The 16,824-nt window shown below is 56.9% G+C and overlaps 1 protein-coding gene across 1 annotated transcript; it reads left to right on the plus strand.

Annotated features, from left to right (window-relative positions):
- The first annotated feature begins 2,258 nt into the window (after window positions 1–2,258).
- Window positions 2,259–15,632, plus strand: LOC133886336 (uncharacterized). The gene is made up of 3 exons (XM_062326073.1): window positions 2,259–2,645; window positions 2,718–3,013; window positions 15,611–15,632. Exons 1-3 carry the CDS (start codon window positions 2,259–2,261, stop codon window positions 15,630–15,632), a joined length of 705 nt encoding a protein of 234 aa, XP_062182057.1.
- The last annotated feature ends 1,192 nt before the right edge of the window (window positions 15,633–16,824 follow it).

Here is a 16,824-nt window from a genome sequence, read left to right on the forward strand (position 1 = left end):
GCCTGGACTCGGGATTCGGGGACCCCCGGTTCCTGATACACCGACAGCAGCCCCCGGGCCCATTAGCAGGCAATGGCCCAGAGACTGCGGATGGGCCCTTCGTTGTCAATAAGGCCGAAGCCGGTACTGATGCCACGTGGTGAGCTTTCAGACGGTGGTCCCTCCGGTCCGGGCCTTTGGTACGGCCCAATCGGGGAGCCGAACGGACGCGCGCCCAAACGACTCCCGAGGCGTGTGACAACGGGACGGGCGGCGCGTGATAACGAGGCAGGCGGCATGCGTGGCAACCGCACAAATCGAGGAAAATACGCCTGGCAACTGCTGACACCGCACGACCTGTGGGAGATTCGCCTGGCGGTTGCGCTGATCGAGGAAACTGTCTCGCCGAGCGCGCCGTGGCAGGCGACGTTTGAATTTCCCTGGGGTATAAAAGGAGGAGGGGAGCGAACCGCCCCCCTCTTTACGCCATCTTGCGATCAAGCTCTTGCCTCCTTTGCGCTCCTGAGCCCTAGACTTTCCTTAGGCGATCAGAGCACCTTTCTTCCCCCACCGTCCAGATCATCCCCTACCCTGATGAGATGTCGAGAGCAGGAGGAAGCCACCGCGACAGGACTCCCGACAGCGTGCTGCCGGAGTCCCGCCTGGTGAACGAGGAGGCAGCGGACAGGGTTCGGAAGCTGATGGTCCCCGAGGGCCAGCGGGGGGCCTCGGTGGTGGCACCGGCGAGCTTCCCGTCGGTGGCGAACCGGCCGGGGCGCATCGTTCTTTTTACTTCCTTCGTGGCGGCCGGGCTGGTGCCGCCATTCTCGGCGTTCTTTCTTCAGATCCTGGAGACGTTCGGGATCCAGTTGGTGCATCTCAGCCCCAACTCTGTCATCATCCTGGCGGTCTTCGCCCACCTCTACGAGAGTGTTCGTGGGGGTGCCGCTGTCGGTGACGCTCTTCCGACACTTCTTCGTGCTGCGGTCGGTCGGGAAGAAGAGGGGCCTCTCCACCACGGACGTCGCTGGCTGCTACAACTTCCAGCCGCAGGACGGTCTGGGGGAGCAATACATTCCCCAGGTGCTGCGGAGCAAGTGGGAGGACTGGTGGCGTGATTGGTTCTACGTCGACGTCAGCCCCCACGACCATCTGACTCTGCCGGAGATGGCGGCGGAACCCCAGAAGGCGACCTGGGAGGTGCCGCCGCAGATGGACGCGCGGATGGCGCCGGTCCTGGAGCACATCGACTTCCTCCGCTAGGCCGGGCTTACTTCGGTGATGGTGGTGGCAGACTACCTGCGCTGCCGCCTGGCGCCCTTACGGGAGCGGGCCCGGCCCTGCTGGTTTTACACCGGCCCCCAGGACATCACCCGGACCCAGATCGGTGAGGAGTGGGACCTAGGTAGGCCGGCGCTGAGGGGCCTGCTCCGGGTGGTGATCGGGGTGGACGACCTGAGCCGGGCGGAGCTCCCGTGGAAGGAGATGGCACTCTGCGCCAATCCTGACTGGGTGGCGCTGCAGGCAAAGCTGCCGGAGTTCGATGCCCAGGGGCTGGTCGACAGGCCAGGGTGCCGTAATCCTAGGACCATTCAGATCCCCGGGGCGGATGAGGCGGCCGGCGAGGAGGCCGCAAGCGATCCGGCGCAGACCGGTGGCCCGGGCGTCGCAGGCGGTGAGCCGCAGACCAGCGGTGGGGCTGCTGCGGGCAGTAGCAGCCAAGCCAGAGAAGGAGGCGCCGCCGATAGCAGGGTGGCGTTAGCGCCGAGGGACAGAGGGAAGCGCCCCTGAACTTTCGTTCCTACGCCAGCGTCCCCGCCGTCGCCGTCGCCTAGCGAGGAGGGAGGCCGGGGCGGTCAGTCGTCCAGCACAGGGCCGTCGACGGGGGCAGCATCTGCGGTCCTGGAACCAGACTTTGATATGCTTGGGCCTGGTCTGGAGCCCGGAGACCGCACGGCGGCCCCACAGAGCCCCCCGCGGAAGAGGAGGAGGGAGGACTCCGGGCCCACACCATCGGGCCCAGGGTACAGGATCCCGGCATCGAGATGGCAACACCGAGGACCCAAATCTGCGTAAGTTTTTTTCCCCCTTTTCTTCGTGAGCATGCCTCGCCCGGAGCGGCTTTGGAGACTAACCTTCGCTTTTCTTTTGCAGGCCGCCGGCGGAGGCGCCGAGGCGGGCTCCAGCCCCCTGAGCCAAGCGCGCCGGTGGAGCCGGAGCCGCCAAGCACGCCGACCAAGATGGAAACACAGGTGCCGCCCAGCCCCGAGCGGGTGGCAATGGCCGTGCCCGAGCAGCCAGCACCGGCTAAGTCCGCCCCGAGCTCGTCGAGCGTGGGGCGGTCAGCTTCGTCGTGGGCGGTGCCTACATGGCAATTTTCGGGGACCCCGAGCCCCTCGGAGGAGGCTCGCAAGGGACCTAGCGCCCAGCCGTCGCCCAACCAGCCCGCCGACCCCCTCCCAGTCGTGCTGGGAAGCACTTGGGAGGTGATCGGGCGGCTGGAGGCGGCCGTGGCGGGGGAGATGATGCAGCTTGAGGCGAACCGCGCCGCCCTTGCTGCAGAGAGGGCGCGGCTTGTCACGGGCTGGCGCCTTTTTGAGGCCCGCGTCGCCGCGGTGCACGCCGCCAATGAGGGTGAGCGGCGCGCCCTAGAGGAGGAGCAGAAGGCCCTAGAGGGCACCCACGCGAAAGCCGCGCGGGAACGGGAAGAAGCCGCCCGCCTGGCTGAGGCATCGCAGCAGCGGGCTGCCAAGGCGCTCGCCAGGGAGAGGCAGGCGCAAGCGCGGGAGGAGACGGTTTTGGCCCGCGAGAGGGTGGGGGAAGCCTCCCAGGCTGAATTGGCCCGCCTGAAAGGTGAGGCTGACCAGGTCCGCGCCGACCTCCAACACCGGGAGGAGGACGTCGCGATCAGGGAGACTGACGTCGGCATCACGACGGCAGACCTGGAAGCCCGGGAGGAGCTACTGATCCTCCGGGAGACGAAGGCTGCTGAGGCGGTGCTGGCTGCGGCCGCTCGGGAGGAGCGGGCCGCCAAGTGGGAGTCCGAGCTGACCACCCACGAGCAGGCCCTCTCCGCCCTTGCGGAGCAGGTGAAGCGGGCTGAAGCCCAGGCGACCGGAGCGGTCGGGGGACAGGGCTTCGAGGAGCGGCTGCAGCGCGCGACGGAGGAGCTCGAGGCCGCCGAGACCGAACGGGCCAATGTGAAGCGGATGATGGAAGACATCCTCCGGCAGACGCAAAGGTCCGTGAGGGTGGTTGGGCTCGGACGAGTCGACGTGGAGGCGAAGGGGGCTAGCCTCGGCCGGATTGCCCTTGGCTTTCAGAGGATCAGCCAGCGCCTCGAGGCGCTGCCCCAGGCCATCCAGGAACTCGCCGCCCGGGAAGGGCGTGGTTTGGCCCAGGCAGTGGCCGAACATGTCCTGGCCTGCTACCGAAGACGGGACCCGAACTTCCCGCTGGAACCAGCTCAGGAAGGGGTGGTCAAAGCCGAGGAGGAGGCCGCCCGGGAGGCGGTTCGGGGCGCCGCTGCCGAGGTGGCGGCCTGCTTTGCGCGAGAGGTGTCGTCGCCTCCAGACCCGGGGAGCAGCGGCGAGGGCTCCGACTTAGATTAGGCTTTTGTAGTTTTTCTTTTTCTTTGTCTTGATGTAAATATGGGAGTGATCCCTCAGAATAGCTGTCCTTTTTTGTGAATATAATGGAAGCCTTTCTTTGGGGTCGCAACTCCAGTATTCTTCTGAGTGCTTGATGAAGTTTCTGCTGTTTTCACTTGATGCCCCGAGGAGTACTCAGTCGGACCAAGCCTGACCTTTCCTTCCCCGAGAACGAAATCGCCCCGACTGGCCTTCTCGGCGCGTTCAGCCCCCGAGCCCTCGCAAGTCCGTAACGGCTAAGTCAAAAGACAAAGGCACGAACTTCCTTGCTCGGGAGATAGATCAATCCAGCACGGAGCACGCCATGACCAGTGAACACTTTCCCACTTGCGACCACTCAAACAAGTAGGCTGGAGACATGTACGGGCGGGAATGCGACCAAGAGTCCCCACGGTTTGGTGGTGCTCGGGCTAGGACGGACCGGACCGAGCACCGACAGCCCACCCCCAGAGTCTAGGCTCCCGACCGCTCGAACAGCTCGAGCCGTGAGATAACCTGAGAACCCCAGAGGCTCGGTAGTGCCTGGGGCCTTTTAAGCGGACCGAACACCACGACCACCGTGAAAAACTTCGGTCAGACATTGCCGTACGTACGTTACACCTTCCTAGTGTCCGTTCTGTCGTTCTAGAAAAAGTGGACACGTGGCAGGGTTTTGTGCGCGAGGAGACCATCTCGCCGAATAGATTAGAGTACGAGGGCCCCCGAGGACGACTCGGGAACAAAATATTACTGAGTGTAAATTCGTCTGAATCTAACCACTCACTGGACAGCTGTCAGCCTTCTGACCAACCGATCCAGGAGGGGCATGCGCTCCGAGCTCGGGGTGCCCGGGAAGCTTGGTTCCCACGGCTGGGGCGCCCGAGCAGGGGAAGGCACAAGGGGGCCCGGATCAGGTGATCCCGACCACTCATGCCTGAGCAGTAGAACCACCCGAGGACCCTTAGGGCCGAGCAGCGACCTGGGCGCCGAGGCCTTCGCGGTCGAGCTGCTTTTACTTTTGATTGTCGATCTGTGACTTGAGAAAAATAGAGAAATTCCTTGCTTGGTGCGCTCTGTTAGTGCGGTACTCATTATGGACTGCTCTCGTTTTTGACCCGAGACCTCTCGAATGCCCAGACCGGCGGACAAGAGCAGGCAGAGGCATAACCCAGAGGTCCTATGGTTCGGTGGCGCCCGGGTATGACAGACTAGACCGAGCACCGACAGCCCGCCCCTAGGGCCTAGGCTCCGGACTACTCGAGTGGCTCGAGCGATGGGATTACCCGAGAACCCCAGGGGCTTGGTAGTGCCCGGGAGACTGTCATGACACCGAACACCACAGCCTACCACAACAGATGTAAGTCAGCGGCAACTGCCCGCGCGCATACCGATCGGGATTCTTTTATCAACGGGGAAAATGAGAGAGCGAATTTTTCTCGCACAATCGAGCATCTCACCAGACAGATTAAACATATGGAATCTGGAAAAATGAAAATTGACATAAGGATTGCAGATTGATATACATATTGTATTGATAATTTTTTTTACAAGGTTGGGTGACTTACCCAATTAGTGGTAGCACCCGGTCAACTTGGGCGGGGGGAAGCCCCCGGCCTGGTTGACCTGAGCCTGCAAACATGGCCATCTACGAGATGAACTTGCGCAGGTGCTCGATGTTCCATGGGTTGGGGAGCGGTTGCCCATCTTCTGCAGCCAGTCGGAAGGAGCCTTCTCGCGGGACACCGATCACGGTAATGGGGCCTTCCCACATAGGGGATAGTTTATTCCTTCCTTCGCGTGATTGGACGCATCGGAGAACTAGATCCCCCACCTTGAGAGACCGGGCCCGGACGTGACGCTGATGGTAGCGCCGCAAGCTTTGCTGGTAGCGGGCTGCCCGGACGGCGGCACGCCGCCGACACTCTTCCAAATAGTCGACGTCGTCGTGCGTTTGCTGCTCCTGTTCACCTTCAGAGTATGCATGCACCCGAGGGGAGCCTAGAGTGAGCTCGGAGGGTAGGACTGCCTCAGCGCCATACACAAGGAAGAAAGGAGTCTCCCCGGTAGCGCAACTTGGCGTGGTCCGGTTGGCCCATAGCACGGCTGGCAGCTCGTCGATCCACCCTTTCCCATGCTTTGCGAGCATGTTGTAGGTCCGGGTTTCGAGCCCCTTCAGTATTTCCGTGTTGGCGCGCTCGACTTGCCCATTGCTCCGAGGATGAGCGACAGAGGCGAAGCAGAGCTTGATGCCGAGGTCTTCGCAGTAGTCCCCGAACAAGGCACTTGTGAACTACGTGCCATTGTTGGTGATGATCCGGTTCGGGACACCAAAGCGACTGGTGATACCACGGATAAACTGGAGCAGCGTGTTCTTGGACACCTTGACGACTGGAACTGCCTTCGGCCACTTGGTGAATCTGTCGATGGCGACGTAGAGGTACTCATAGCCCCCAATTGCTCAGGGGAATGGACCCAGAATGTTCAGCCCCCATACCGTGAAAGGCCATGACAGGGGGATGGTTTGAAGAGCCTGAGCTGGCTGGTGAATCTGCTTTGCGTGGAACTGGCATGCTCTGCAGCGCCGAACCAGCTCAGAAGCATCCTGGAGGGTTGTAGGCCAGTAGAAACCTTGCCGGAAGGCTTTTCTGACCAACGTGCGGAACGATGCATGGCCACCGCACTTGCCCTCGTGGACCTTAGCGAGAAGCTCGCCGCCTTCTGCCTGGGAGATGCATTTTAGGAGAATGCCGCCTGCGCTACGCCGGTAGAGATCCCCATCTACTATGGCATAGTGTTTGGACTGCCGAGCAACTCTTTCGGCAGAAGCCTCATCCCCGGGGAGGAACTTTTCCTTCAAGTACCCTCGGATCTCGTCCATCCACGAGGCATCTTGAGAACAATCAGCAAGCGCAGCGCACTCGCTGGACGGCGGCACCCTGTCGGGGCTTCCCACTGAGGGCGCCGCCGGGGTCCCCTGAATTAAGCTCGAGGTTTCCCCTTCGTCCTGTTCGGCAGGCAGGATGGAAGGCCGTGTGAGCCTTTCTTCAAAGGCTCCGGTAGGGATGCGCGCACGGGAGGAGGCCAGGCTGGAGAGGTCGTCAGCCAGAGCATTGTCGTGGTGAGGGATGTACCGCAGCTCCAGGCCGTCGAAGCGTTTCTCCAGCTTCCTGACTGCCGCCATGTACGCCGCCATTTGAGGATCCGTGCACTTGTACTCTTTCGACACCTGGTTGACCACCAGCTGGGAGTCTCCCTTGACCAGGAGGCGACAAATCTTGAGGCCCACCGCCATGTTGTTGCATGCACGGAACTACAGCTGCACGACGTACCAGAGTTCTTCACCCGTTGGGGAGGTGAGAACCACTCCGGCCCCCGCACCTTTCAGCGTGAGGGAACCGTCGAAATGCATAATCCAGTACCCGGGCGCATCGTGCCCGGGATATGTGGAGATTTCTTCTTGGACGACCTCAGGGACGGGCGTCCACTCCGCCACGAAGTCAGAGAGCGCCTGGCTTTTGATCGCCTGGCGGCTGACAAAGTGCAGGTCGAACTCCGCCAGTTCCACCGCCCACTTGACTACACGCCTGGTGCCTTCTCAGTTCCGGAGGATGGGCCCCAGTGGGTACATGGTAACCATTGAGACCTTGTGTGCCTGGAAGTAGTGGCGCAGCTTTCGGGAAGCGATGAGCACGGCATAGAGCAGCTTCTGAGCCTGTGGGTACCTTGTCTTGGCCTCCCGGAGGACTTCACTGATGAAGTACACCAATCGCTGTACCCAGCGGGCCCGGATTGCGGCTTCACCTGAGGGCCTGCTACAGCCCCCTGGCTCGGCGACGTGGTCGGGGCTGACCGGGTGCTCGGGCTCTACTCTCTGGTCGAGAAGAGCCAAGTGCTCGGATTCGACCCCCTGCTCGGGGGGAACCGAGTGCTCGGGCTCGACCCCCTGCTCGGGGGGAGCCAAGTGCTCGGGTTTGACCCCCTGCTCGGGGGGAGCCGCGAGGACGGGAGAGTGCTCGGGGGCGGCCGGGAGCTGGGACCCAGCACCTGACCCCGTGCACTCATCGCGCTCCACCACCAGCACCATGCTTACGACCTGAGGAGTGGCCGACTCGTAGAGTAGCAGTGGCTCACCTTCGGACGGGGCCACCAACACGGGTGGTGAGGTGAGAGACTTCTTCAGATCGCGGAAGGCCTGCTCGGCCTCCGGCGTCCAGTCGAAACGACCGGTCTTCTTCAGAAGCTTGAAGAGGGGGAGCCCCCGCTCCCCAAGTTTGGAGATGAAGCGCCCGAGGGCCGCCATGCAGCCGGTGAGACGCTGAACCTCCTTGAGTCGAGCCGGGGGTCGCATCTGCTTGATGGCCTGGATCTTCTCTGAATTGGCCTCGATCCCTCAGCTGGAAACCAAGAAACCGAGGAGCTTGCCCGCAGGTACCCCAAAGACACACTTCTCGGGGTTGAGCTTCAGGCGGGTAGTGCGGAGACTATTGAAAGTCTCGGCAAGGTCTTCGAGCAGGGTGGCGCGGTCTCAGGACTTGACCACGAGATCGTCGATGTAGGCCTCGACGATGCGGCCAACCTGCGAATCAAGGGTTATGCGGATAGCGCGCTGGAAAGAAGACCCAGCGTTGCGCAAACCAAAAGGCATCGACACATAGCAATAAGTCCCCACCGGAGTGGTAAAAGCAGTTTTTTCTTCATCCTCTACGGCCATGCGAATCTGGTGATAACCAGAGTTTGCATCTAAAAAACACAAAAGATCACATCCCACGGTTGCATCTACAATTTGATCTATGCGGGGCAAAGGAAAAGGATCTTTGGGGCAAGCCTTGTTTAGATCGGTGTAGTCCATGCACATGCGGAGCTTGCCGTTGGCCTTCGGGATGATAACTGGGTTTGCCAACCACTCGGGGTGGAGGACCTCTCGGATAAATCCGGCGTCAAGGAGCTTGCTGACCTGCTCCCGGATGAACTCCTGGCGCTCGGGCGCCTGCCGCCGGACCTTCTGCTTCACCGGGCATGCGTCCGGACGCACAACCAGGTGGTGCTCGATCACCTCCCTAGGGATCCCGGGCATATCGGATGGCTGCCATGCAAACACATCAACGTTAGCCCGGAGGAGGGCGACGAGCGCGCTTTCCTATTTACCGCCCAACTCACCGCCGATTCGGACAACCTGGGAGGCGCCTTCGCCCATCACGACCTCCTTCGTAAGAACGGAGGCGTCGGCAACGAGTCGAGGTTTGGATGTAGAGGGTCCCGGGCCCCCTGGACGACCTTCGACCTCGGCTCGGGCTGAGACCAAGGCTGAGTATAACTGCTCGGTGCAGGAGGCGGAGCTGCTGGTCTCGACGGACACGGAGATGGGCCCCGCTGGGCCCGACATCTTGATCGTGAGGTACGCGTAGTGCGTGACCACCATGAACCGAGCGAGCGCCAGGCGCCCGAGGATGGCATTGTAGGGGAGGGGGAGCTCCACAACGTCGAAGATGACGTTCTCCATCCAGAAGTTGTCCCAGCTCCCGAATGTCACGGGCAACTCGACCTGCTCGAGGGGCAGGGAGTGCCCGGGCGTGACCCCGTAAAACGGGAGCGATGGCTTTAGGCGCCTAGAGGGCACCTACAGCTTCTCGAAAGCCTCCTTGGAGAGTAGGTTAAGGCCTGCTCCCCCGTCGATCAACACCCTACTGACCTTCACGTTGCAGATGGTGGGGGACACTACCAGGGGTAGTCGCCCCACGCCTGCAGTACTGGCGGGGTGGTCGGCCAGGCTGAACGTGATCGGTGCGCCCGACCACTTCAGAGGCCTCGCGGCCTCTTCACTCGGGGTCACCGAGCACACCTCACGCCGCATGGTTTTGACACTGCGGCGGCAGGAGGGCGTGTACGCGCCTCCGTCGATGAAGGCAACGTTGTGCTCAAGCTCCTGGAAGCCGAGTTCTGTGTTGTTGGGGGCGGCTTCATCGTCGCCACCCCCGCGGAGCTCGTCGCGGTCCCTTTGGCGCTGCTCAGTGAGGCCCTTGACCGTACGGCACTCCGTGAGGTCATGCTATCTGGTCTGGTGGATCCGGCACCACTTCCCTGGCTCGGGCCCCGCGGGAGTAGGGGCCCTTGCTGGAGCGGGAGCCCTGGCGGGAGCCGGAGCCCTTGCGGGAGCCAGAGCCCTAGGAGGGGCTCAGGCCGGGGCTCTCGTGGTTGCAGGCCGTCTGTCAGCAGCCGCCCGGCGTGCTTGCCGGCGATCGGGCTCTTGGGCCAGCCCACAGGTGGGGCCCTGGGCCGGCTCGACGGGGACAGCCTCGCGCCTCCTTCTCTTTTTCTTTTCCCGCCTGTCGGAGCGGGAAGGACCCTGTTGATCGGCGGCGGGGTGCTCAGGGCGCGGAACGTGCCAAGCCCGAGCTTCCGCCGCCTTAGCGCACTTGTCGGCCAGCGCGAAAAGTTCCGCGGTGGTCTCGACCTCGTGCGTGCCTAGCTTCTCGAGCATCCGCTCGTCGCGGACGCCCTGCCGGAAAGCGACAATGATAGCGTGGGGGGTTATCCGCGGGATAGTGTTGCGGACCTGGCTGAAGCGCTGAATAAAGCGCCGCAGCGTCTCCCCCTTCTACTGCTTGACGGCATGGAGGTCGCACTCCAGGCGGGGGCGCGTGAATGTGCCCTGAAAATTAGCCATGAACTGATGGCAAAGATCATCCCAGGAGCTGATAGATCCTGGGGGTAAGTTCATAAGCCAAGAGCGGGCAGAGCCCCTCAAGGCAACATAAAAGTAGTTAGCTATCACCTTTTCGCTACCACCAGCCGCCTGGACAGCGGTGGTGTAAATCTGGAGGAACTCGACGGGGTCGATGGACCCGTCGTACTTCTCTGGCAGCTCAGGGCGGAACTTTGTAGGCCATTTGACCCGGCAGAGCTCACTGGCAAAGGCACGACACCCGGTGCCGTACCCTGCAGCGCGGGCAGCACCCTTGGGCGGCGAACGCCGGCGAGCCAGGGAGCCCCGGGGGTCATGGGCCAGCAAGGAGGAAGCCTGGTCCTCAGCTTCAGCCTCTTGCCGAGTCTCCCGCTGGCGCTCGAGAGTGACGCACGCGTCTTCGATGCCCCTCCGCTCATTGAGGTGCAAGCGGAGGTCCTGGGTTCCGAAAGCGGCCAGGGGGGCGGCGCTCCGCCTGGAGACCCCCCGGCCAGCGCGAACGCCACCTGACGATGGGCCGATCCTAGCGGCGCCACGCTGGGTGGTGGCACGGGAACTCTCGGCCAGCACCTGGCGGCGGGCAGTGCCGACCAGGGTGGCGACTTCCTGGAGCCAGCGGCCCTCCAGGGTTTCCCCCGCCTCCTGGACTGGTGGATGCCTGAGGAGAGCGTGCGTTGCAAGCAGCGCGCTCCCGGGGCTGGCCTCGTCGAAGGCGAGTCTACGCCGGAGAGGCGCCCGGCGCTTTCCAGACGCGGACCTGGCGGCAGGAGTTTCGGCCACCGGCTGGGGGTCGGATGGTGCACCGGCGACGGCGGCCCTGCTGGGCCCAGCGCCCTGGTCCTCTTGGGAGGGGAATGCCGCGCGTGCAGATCATGGCTGCTGTTGGGACGCAGCAGCGACTGGGGCCTCCTGTGCGAGGGACTGCATTTCCCCGCTAGAACTGGAGCAGGAACGCTGGAGGCGATGACCACCGGCCATTTTTCCTGCGGAAGAAAACAAACAAACAGATTCAGGGATGCTTCCCCCCTACCTGGCGCGCCAACTGTCGGAGGGTGAATTCCTGTCGTAGGGATCCTGGGGGACCCCTTTTTAGAGATTCGGTCAGGAGGATGATCCTGAATATGTTCACCTGAGAAATAAATGGGTATGAATGCGATAACCGGCAGTGCGGAATGATCTAATGCGGAAAGGAGTAAATGCACTGGTGTTTAGACAGGTTTCGGGCCGCGCGGGGGCGTAACACCCTACTCCTGTATGGATACTATAAATGCCCTAAGGATGTCCCTCAAGGATGTTGCTGGTTACAAGAATGTTGGTCTATCTTAGAGCCTGGGGCTCTTTGTTCTTCAGCCTGTCTCGTGTTGTTCACTTCTCAGCCGTTGTTTCTCTTGTGCTGTGTTTTTCCACACTACTGAGCTCTCTTTTTTTTTGTGCCGCCGGCGGCTTTAAATACCCGCCGGCACCAGCGTGCCCCGAACGGGAGGGGGGGCACGAGTTCCGATACACCATAAATGGAAAGGACGTCATCATTTCCTCTGGGCGAAGTGACCGGGGGTGGAAAATGCGTCGCACGCCCGGTCATCCGTCACCATAAATGCACTGGCAACGGGCGCCGTGGAGAGGGCCCACCGGGCAGCCGCAGAGCGGCCCGGCGTGCCCGCCCTGTCTTGTTCCCCTGCCACAGCAGCGTGGCAGACGGAACGCCTCGGCCCTTACGACGTTATCCTGAGACCGGGCGGATGGCACGGGATGGGACCCGTGCAATTAATAACCTCACGCCCCTCTGCCAGAACGTGGCAGGAACTGACGCTGAGTGCGGTGGGAGCAGTTGGAGGTGACAGGCCACGCACGCTCTTTAAATGCGGCCTTAGGCCTTTGACTGGCTGACACCTCATCGGTGGGCCCCTCGGGGGCCACTGCCAAGGGGCTCCCTGGGTCGTCGGGGTACCGAGTGCTCGGGGGTCGCCGTTCGCCTCCCCGAGCACTCTCTCCCGAGAATGCCCTTTCTTGTCGTCGGGGTACCGAGTGCTCGGGGGTACTGTTCACCTCCCCGAGCACTCTCTCCTTGGCACATTTGTACGGATCCTCGGGGAACCGAGTGCTCGGGGGCTGCTGCACGCAGCCCCGAGCACTCTTTCCCGGAACTTCCTTTGGTGGGTCCTCGGGATACTTGGGTGCCCAGGGGGCCACGGCTAGCGACCCCGGGCACGTTTCTCCCGGTACTTAGCTTTCCTGGTCATCGGGGGACTTGGCGCCATGTGGCGGTTTGCTGGCCTGGCCTCGGGATTCAGGGACCCCCGGTTCCTGATACACCGACACAAGCCCTATAGACAACATGGGTGCAGACAAAATCTTAATCTTCATTGCCGACATGGGCGTAATTGCCCTCTAGGTCTTCATCTAAATTTCAACAAAGCAACAAGTCCTACCTCAAGGGATAAATATATGCATAAGGGGTAGATCGAGGATGAGGCTATAAGTGGTTGATAAAAGATGAGGCTATAAGTCTTTAGATTTTGGCGAAAAGCTACTTTTGATGCAGGAGTTTAGTTTGCAAGGTATAACTCAAGGCATTTGAGGAAAGCAATGTTAAATTAAGATTATGGGATTATTGGCCCTAGAGGAGATTCATCTATCTTGCCAATTCCCAAGTTTTATAGTTGGTGGGCAACCACTCGATGCCAACTCAAGGGACACAGCCTACACTTCCAAGACATGAGCACACAACTCACTCACGTATCATGGAGGTACTCACACCATAGAGCAAATCATTTTGACCCAACCATAGCATGTTCTTGACCGTGGACATGACTATCTAGATAAGTTTACACTCTGTAGAGGTTGCACACTTTAACCATAAACTATGCACATATATCAACCTTAGCAACTGGATGAGCTGGCATAACGAGGCACATCACCCTCCTAACATTGCCACCATATCTACCCATGGGACACATAACAAGGGGCTTATGTATATATGGCTCACTTAAAGTTTCCTAGCCAGATCACATGACGTTACACAGAATGCCTGAGTCTTCTCAGGGCTCCCATTGCTAATATCAGCCTACGAGTCAGTATCGAGCTACGTTGAAGGGGTTGGGTCAAGTCCTGCTACATACAAGATATGTGCTTGTATGATTAAACACTAGGTAGGATGTCACAATGAATTGATCATTATACGACCAAAGCAAGTGTCTCCTAGCAAGGACATCATACAAGCAAACCTTGCTCCTAAGGCCATACCACCCCTATGAGGGTACTATTGAGATCTTGATAGCAACACAGGGAACAGTGCTAACACAATGAGTAACTACAGTTGTGAACTGGTATTTTAAAGTATATTGACTATTCATGCCATCACATCAGGTGAGTTGAGGTATTTATAGCCATACCTCAAACACCCTACTCATTATTACATCAGTGCCCCTATTCCCTGGAATATTCTTAGAATACTCCAGAGGTATTACAACCATTACACTATTACAAAATTACATTTTTTCCACAACATGACATGTGTCCGCGTGTATAGGTATATGCTCGTCCTTTGTCAATGGTTGGCTACCATCGGGCTTCCCTTCGGCTTAGTCCCCTTTGGGTACTTCGCTCCGCTTCAGGTGGTCTTTGGTTTCTTGTTTTTGTCCTTCTATAGAGGTGCTCTAGCCTTTGGGTCTTCATCCCTCAGCAAGTAGCTCTTTGGGCCCCATCGTTGCCTCCAGTGAATTCCAAGGACCTTCAATGCCCATACTTGACGTTGGCCTTCCCTTCGGCTCCGTCTCTATAAGACAACTTCCAAAAACACTTCATTACTATGTTATCACCACCAATTCTTTTATGAGATTTGGTTGGCCGAAGTCGAACAGGAAACTGGCCTGGTACCAATCCCCCAACAAGTACCTTACTTACCACTATCAAATCAAGCTTTAAGGTTTCTTTATTATCAACATTCTTATCCCACTCACACCACCAAGATATATCAATACCAAGGCATGGCATATACAAGATAGTTCATAATTATTTTATCATTTCAAATTTCATATCTTAAGCATGAATAGTACTATAATTCAAAACTTGGCTCTACTGGTTGTGTTTGAAAACATAAGTATAATAGAATATGGTCAAGAGGTGTAGGATGAGCCTTCATAGAAGTCTTTCTTTCACTCCTTCTTTGTATTTCGGGTCCTCAAGATCCTCTTCGAATGCTTCTTCTTCTAACATACATAAGTTAACATCGACAAGTGTCTAATGGAAATAATTCTACACAATTCCTAACTAGGGACATACTCTAAGGAAGGTAGATCTAGTCACTCTAGAGGGATATACTCTACTGCTATCTACTGCTATATGAATTTAAAGTATGAGAACTAAGTTGTTATTCTACACTATTAAGCGTACTAGGTGTGGTTATCTAGTGAAAACTAGATCAAGTCATTATTCTAATCTATTATTAAGTTTGAGAGGAAGCCTGATCAAATTATTATAACTAATGAGAAAATTTCTTATTTTCCATCGGAAGATAAGATCATGCCATGTGTGCCACTGAAATTTTTTGATTTCCTTATTTGCCATCGCTTCTAATTTCCATCCCTTCCATGTCACATCCATCAGTTCCATCAACAGCCATCATCATTTTTGCCCTAAGAAATGTTAATTGTTTTAATAATGATTATACTACATTGTCCTCCTACGTGTACTGACCGTTGAGCCCTAACTTCCTAACCCTAACCCAGACCTGGCCGATCCAAATCCCTCCCCAGACTCAACCACATCTCCTAGGTATATGTTTCATGACTTTCCAAGGACGTGAGTGGCTTCCTTTTAGTTTCCTCCACGGGTTCAAGTCGACCCAAACTCAGAGATTAAAGATAAGTAAGTTTTAGGTCATCTTGGATTCGGCCTATCACCGCCAATTTGGCCCAGAGTAAAATTGTTATAACTCCCTCATACAGAGTCTAATGGAGGTGTATGAGTAATTGATGGAAATCTTATTTCATGCCCTTTCCAATGGATATAGCCCCATAGTCGGATTAGTTGTGTGCGCATAACAATGGTCGAAACAAATATCAGGTTGTGTTGAGTCTGAGTCAATCTCTAGTCTAGTTCGAGTCCAAATTGGTGTAATGGCTGGCCTACGTACCTTAAACCCTAGGGGTTGCACCCTTGTATCCTCATATTAGTTTTATGTTTGTATCCTCATGATGATTATCTGTTGCTACCGCCTTACGACTTGGACAAGAACATGATCAGATTGTTTGATCAGAGTGTGTCATTGATTGCTACAGATATCCTCACTTCTGATCGTGGTGCTTTCTTGGTGCTGCAGGTGGAAGAACTCTATTGCTTGAGAGAAGCAACAAACAAAGAGTTATAACTTAAAAAGAAAAGTGGATAGTAATCGACAAATTTACCTAATAAAAATTTACATCGGAGGACTCTAATAGGGACTCCTTGAACTCATCATAAAGAGGATTTAGAAAATCTCTGGTTAGTCGATCTCTCCATTTACCAATGCACCCCCCCCCCCTCTTTTCCACTCAATTCTAGTTTAAAAGAATGAACGGATATGGATAGAAATAAGAACACATAAAAAGAGTATAGAGGACCAAGATCACTACCAAACGTTCCTCCTAAGAATCATATTGGGTATATGTTCCCTTCTTCTTCACCCTGGGATTTAGAATCCAGAATCCTCCCTTTTCCTAGTGTTCGGAAATGGAAAACCTTGAATCTGGAGGAATTAAGTATGTAGGATATGGTAGGCCAATCACTTAATTATTCTTGTTGCTACTATGTTTGCTTGTGAGAAATCAATCTGAGTTGAGTTAATTCTGCCATGAGATATTTGGTTGTTGCTCTTCCTGATTTGGCCAAGAATATAAATCTGACTTGATGCTTGCCGTAGTATTCTTAACTAAATTCTGAACGCTTTGATTTATTCTGCTGCTCTTGGTTGCTACCATAGTGGTACTTGCAGCTCTAATCACCGATCAAGTTGTATTGCTAGCTATTATTGCCAAATCAAGAATATTGGTATTGCTGGATAATTGTTCGAGTACAAATTTACAGAAAAGTATTGCTTGCTGTTTTGGTACCATGAAAGATCAGGCAAAATCCGGGCATCGCAGGCGCGGGTGCTCATCACTGTGGCCACTATTTAGACCTTGCCTTTGCACCAGAAGAAACCAAACAGCTAGCTTTACTATGGCTAGGCTAGCTTGCAACGCAAAGGTTCAGCGAAAGGAACCAAACATGGCATACCTGACTACTCCTTGGGCTTTGATAGCGTCAGTCACCTGCTTATGGTCAAGCGTAGCACACTTGATGTTCGCTTAAGTGAGGGGCTCGTCGGATCCATGCAGCAGGTGTTTAGTTGTCCAGATGCTACCCTGAGCCTGGCTCTGTGGGAATATGGAATTTAGGCATTTCTGCAAAGTCGGATTTGCCTAGCTAATGATATCATTACTGTGTGATTAGTGTATATTAAGTGATATTAATGTATTTCAAAGAATATTAAAGCTTAATAAGTTAAACTAAGTA

The sequence above is a fragment of the Phragmites australis genome, chromosome 12, assembly GCF_958298935.1.
Source record: "Phragmites australis chromosome 12, lpPhrAust1.1, whole genome shotgun sequence".
In the NCBI taxonomy this organism is placed as follows: domain Eukaryota; kingdom Viridiplantae; phylum Streptophyta; class Magnoliopsida; order Poales; family Poaceae; genus Phragmites; species Phragmites australis.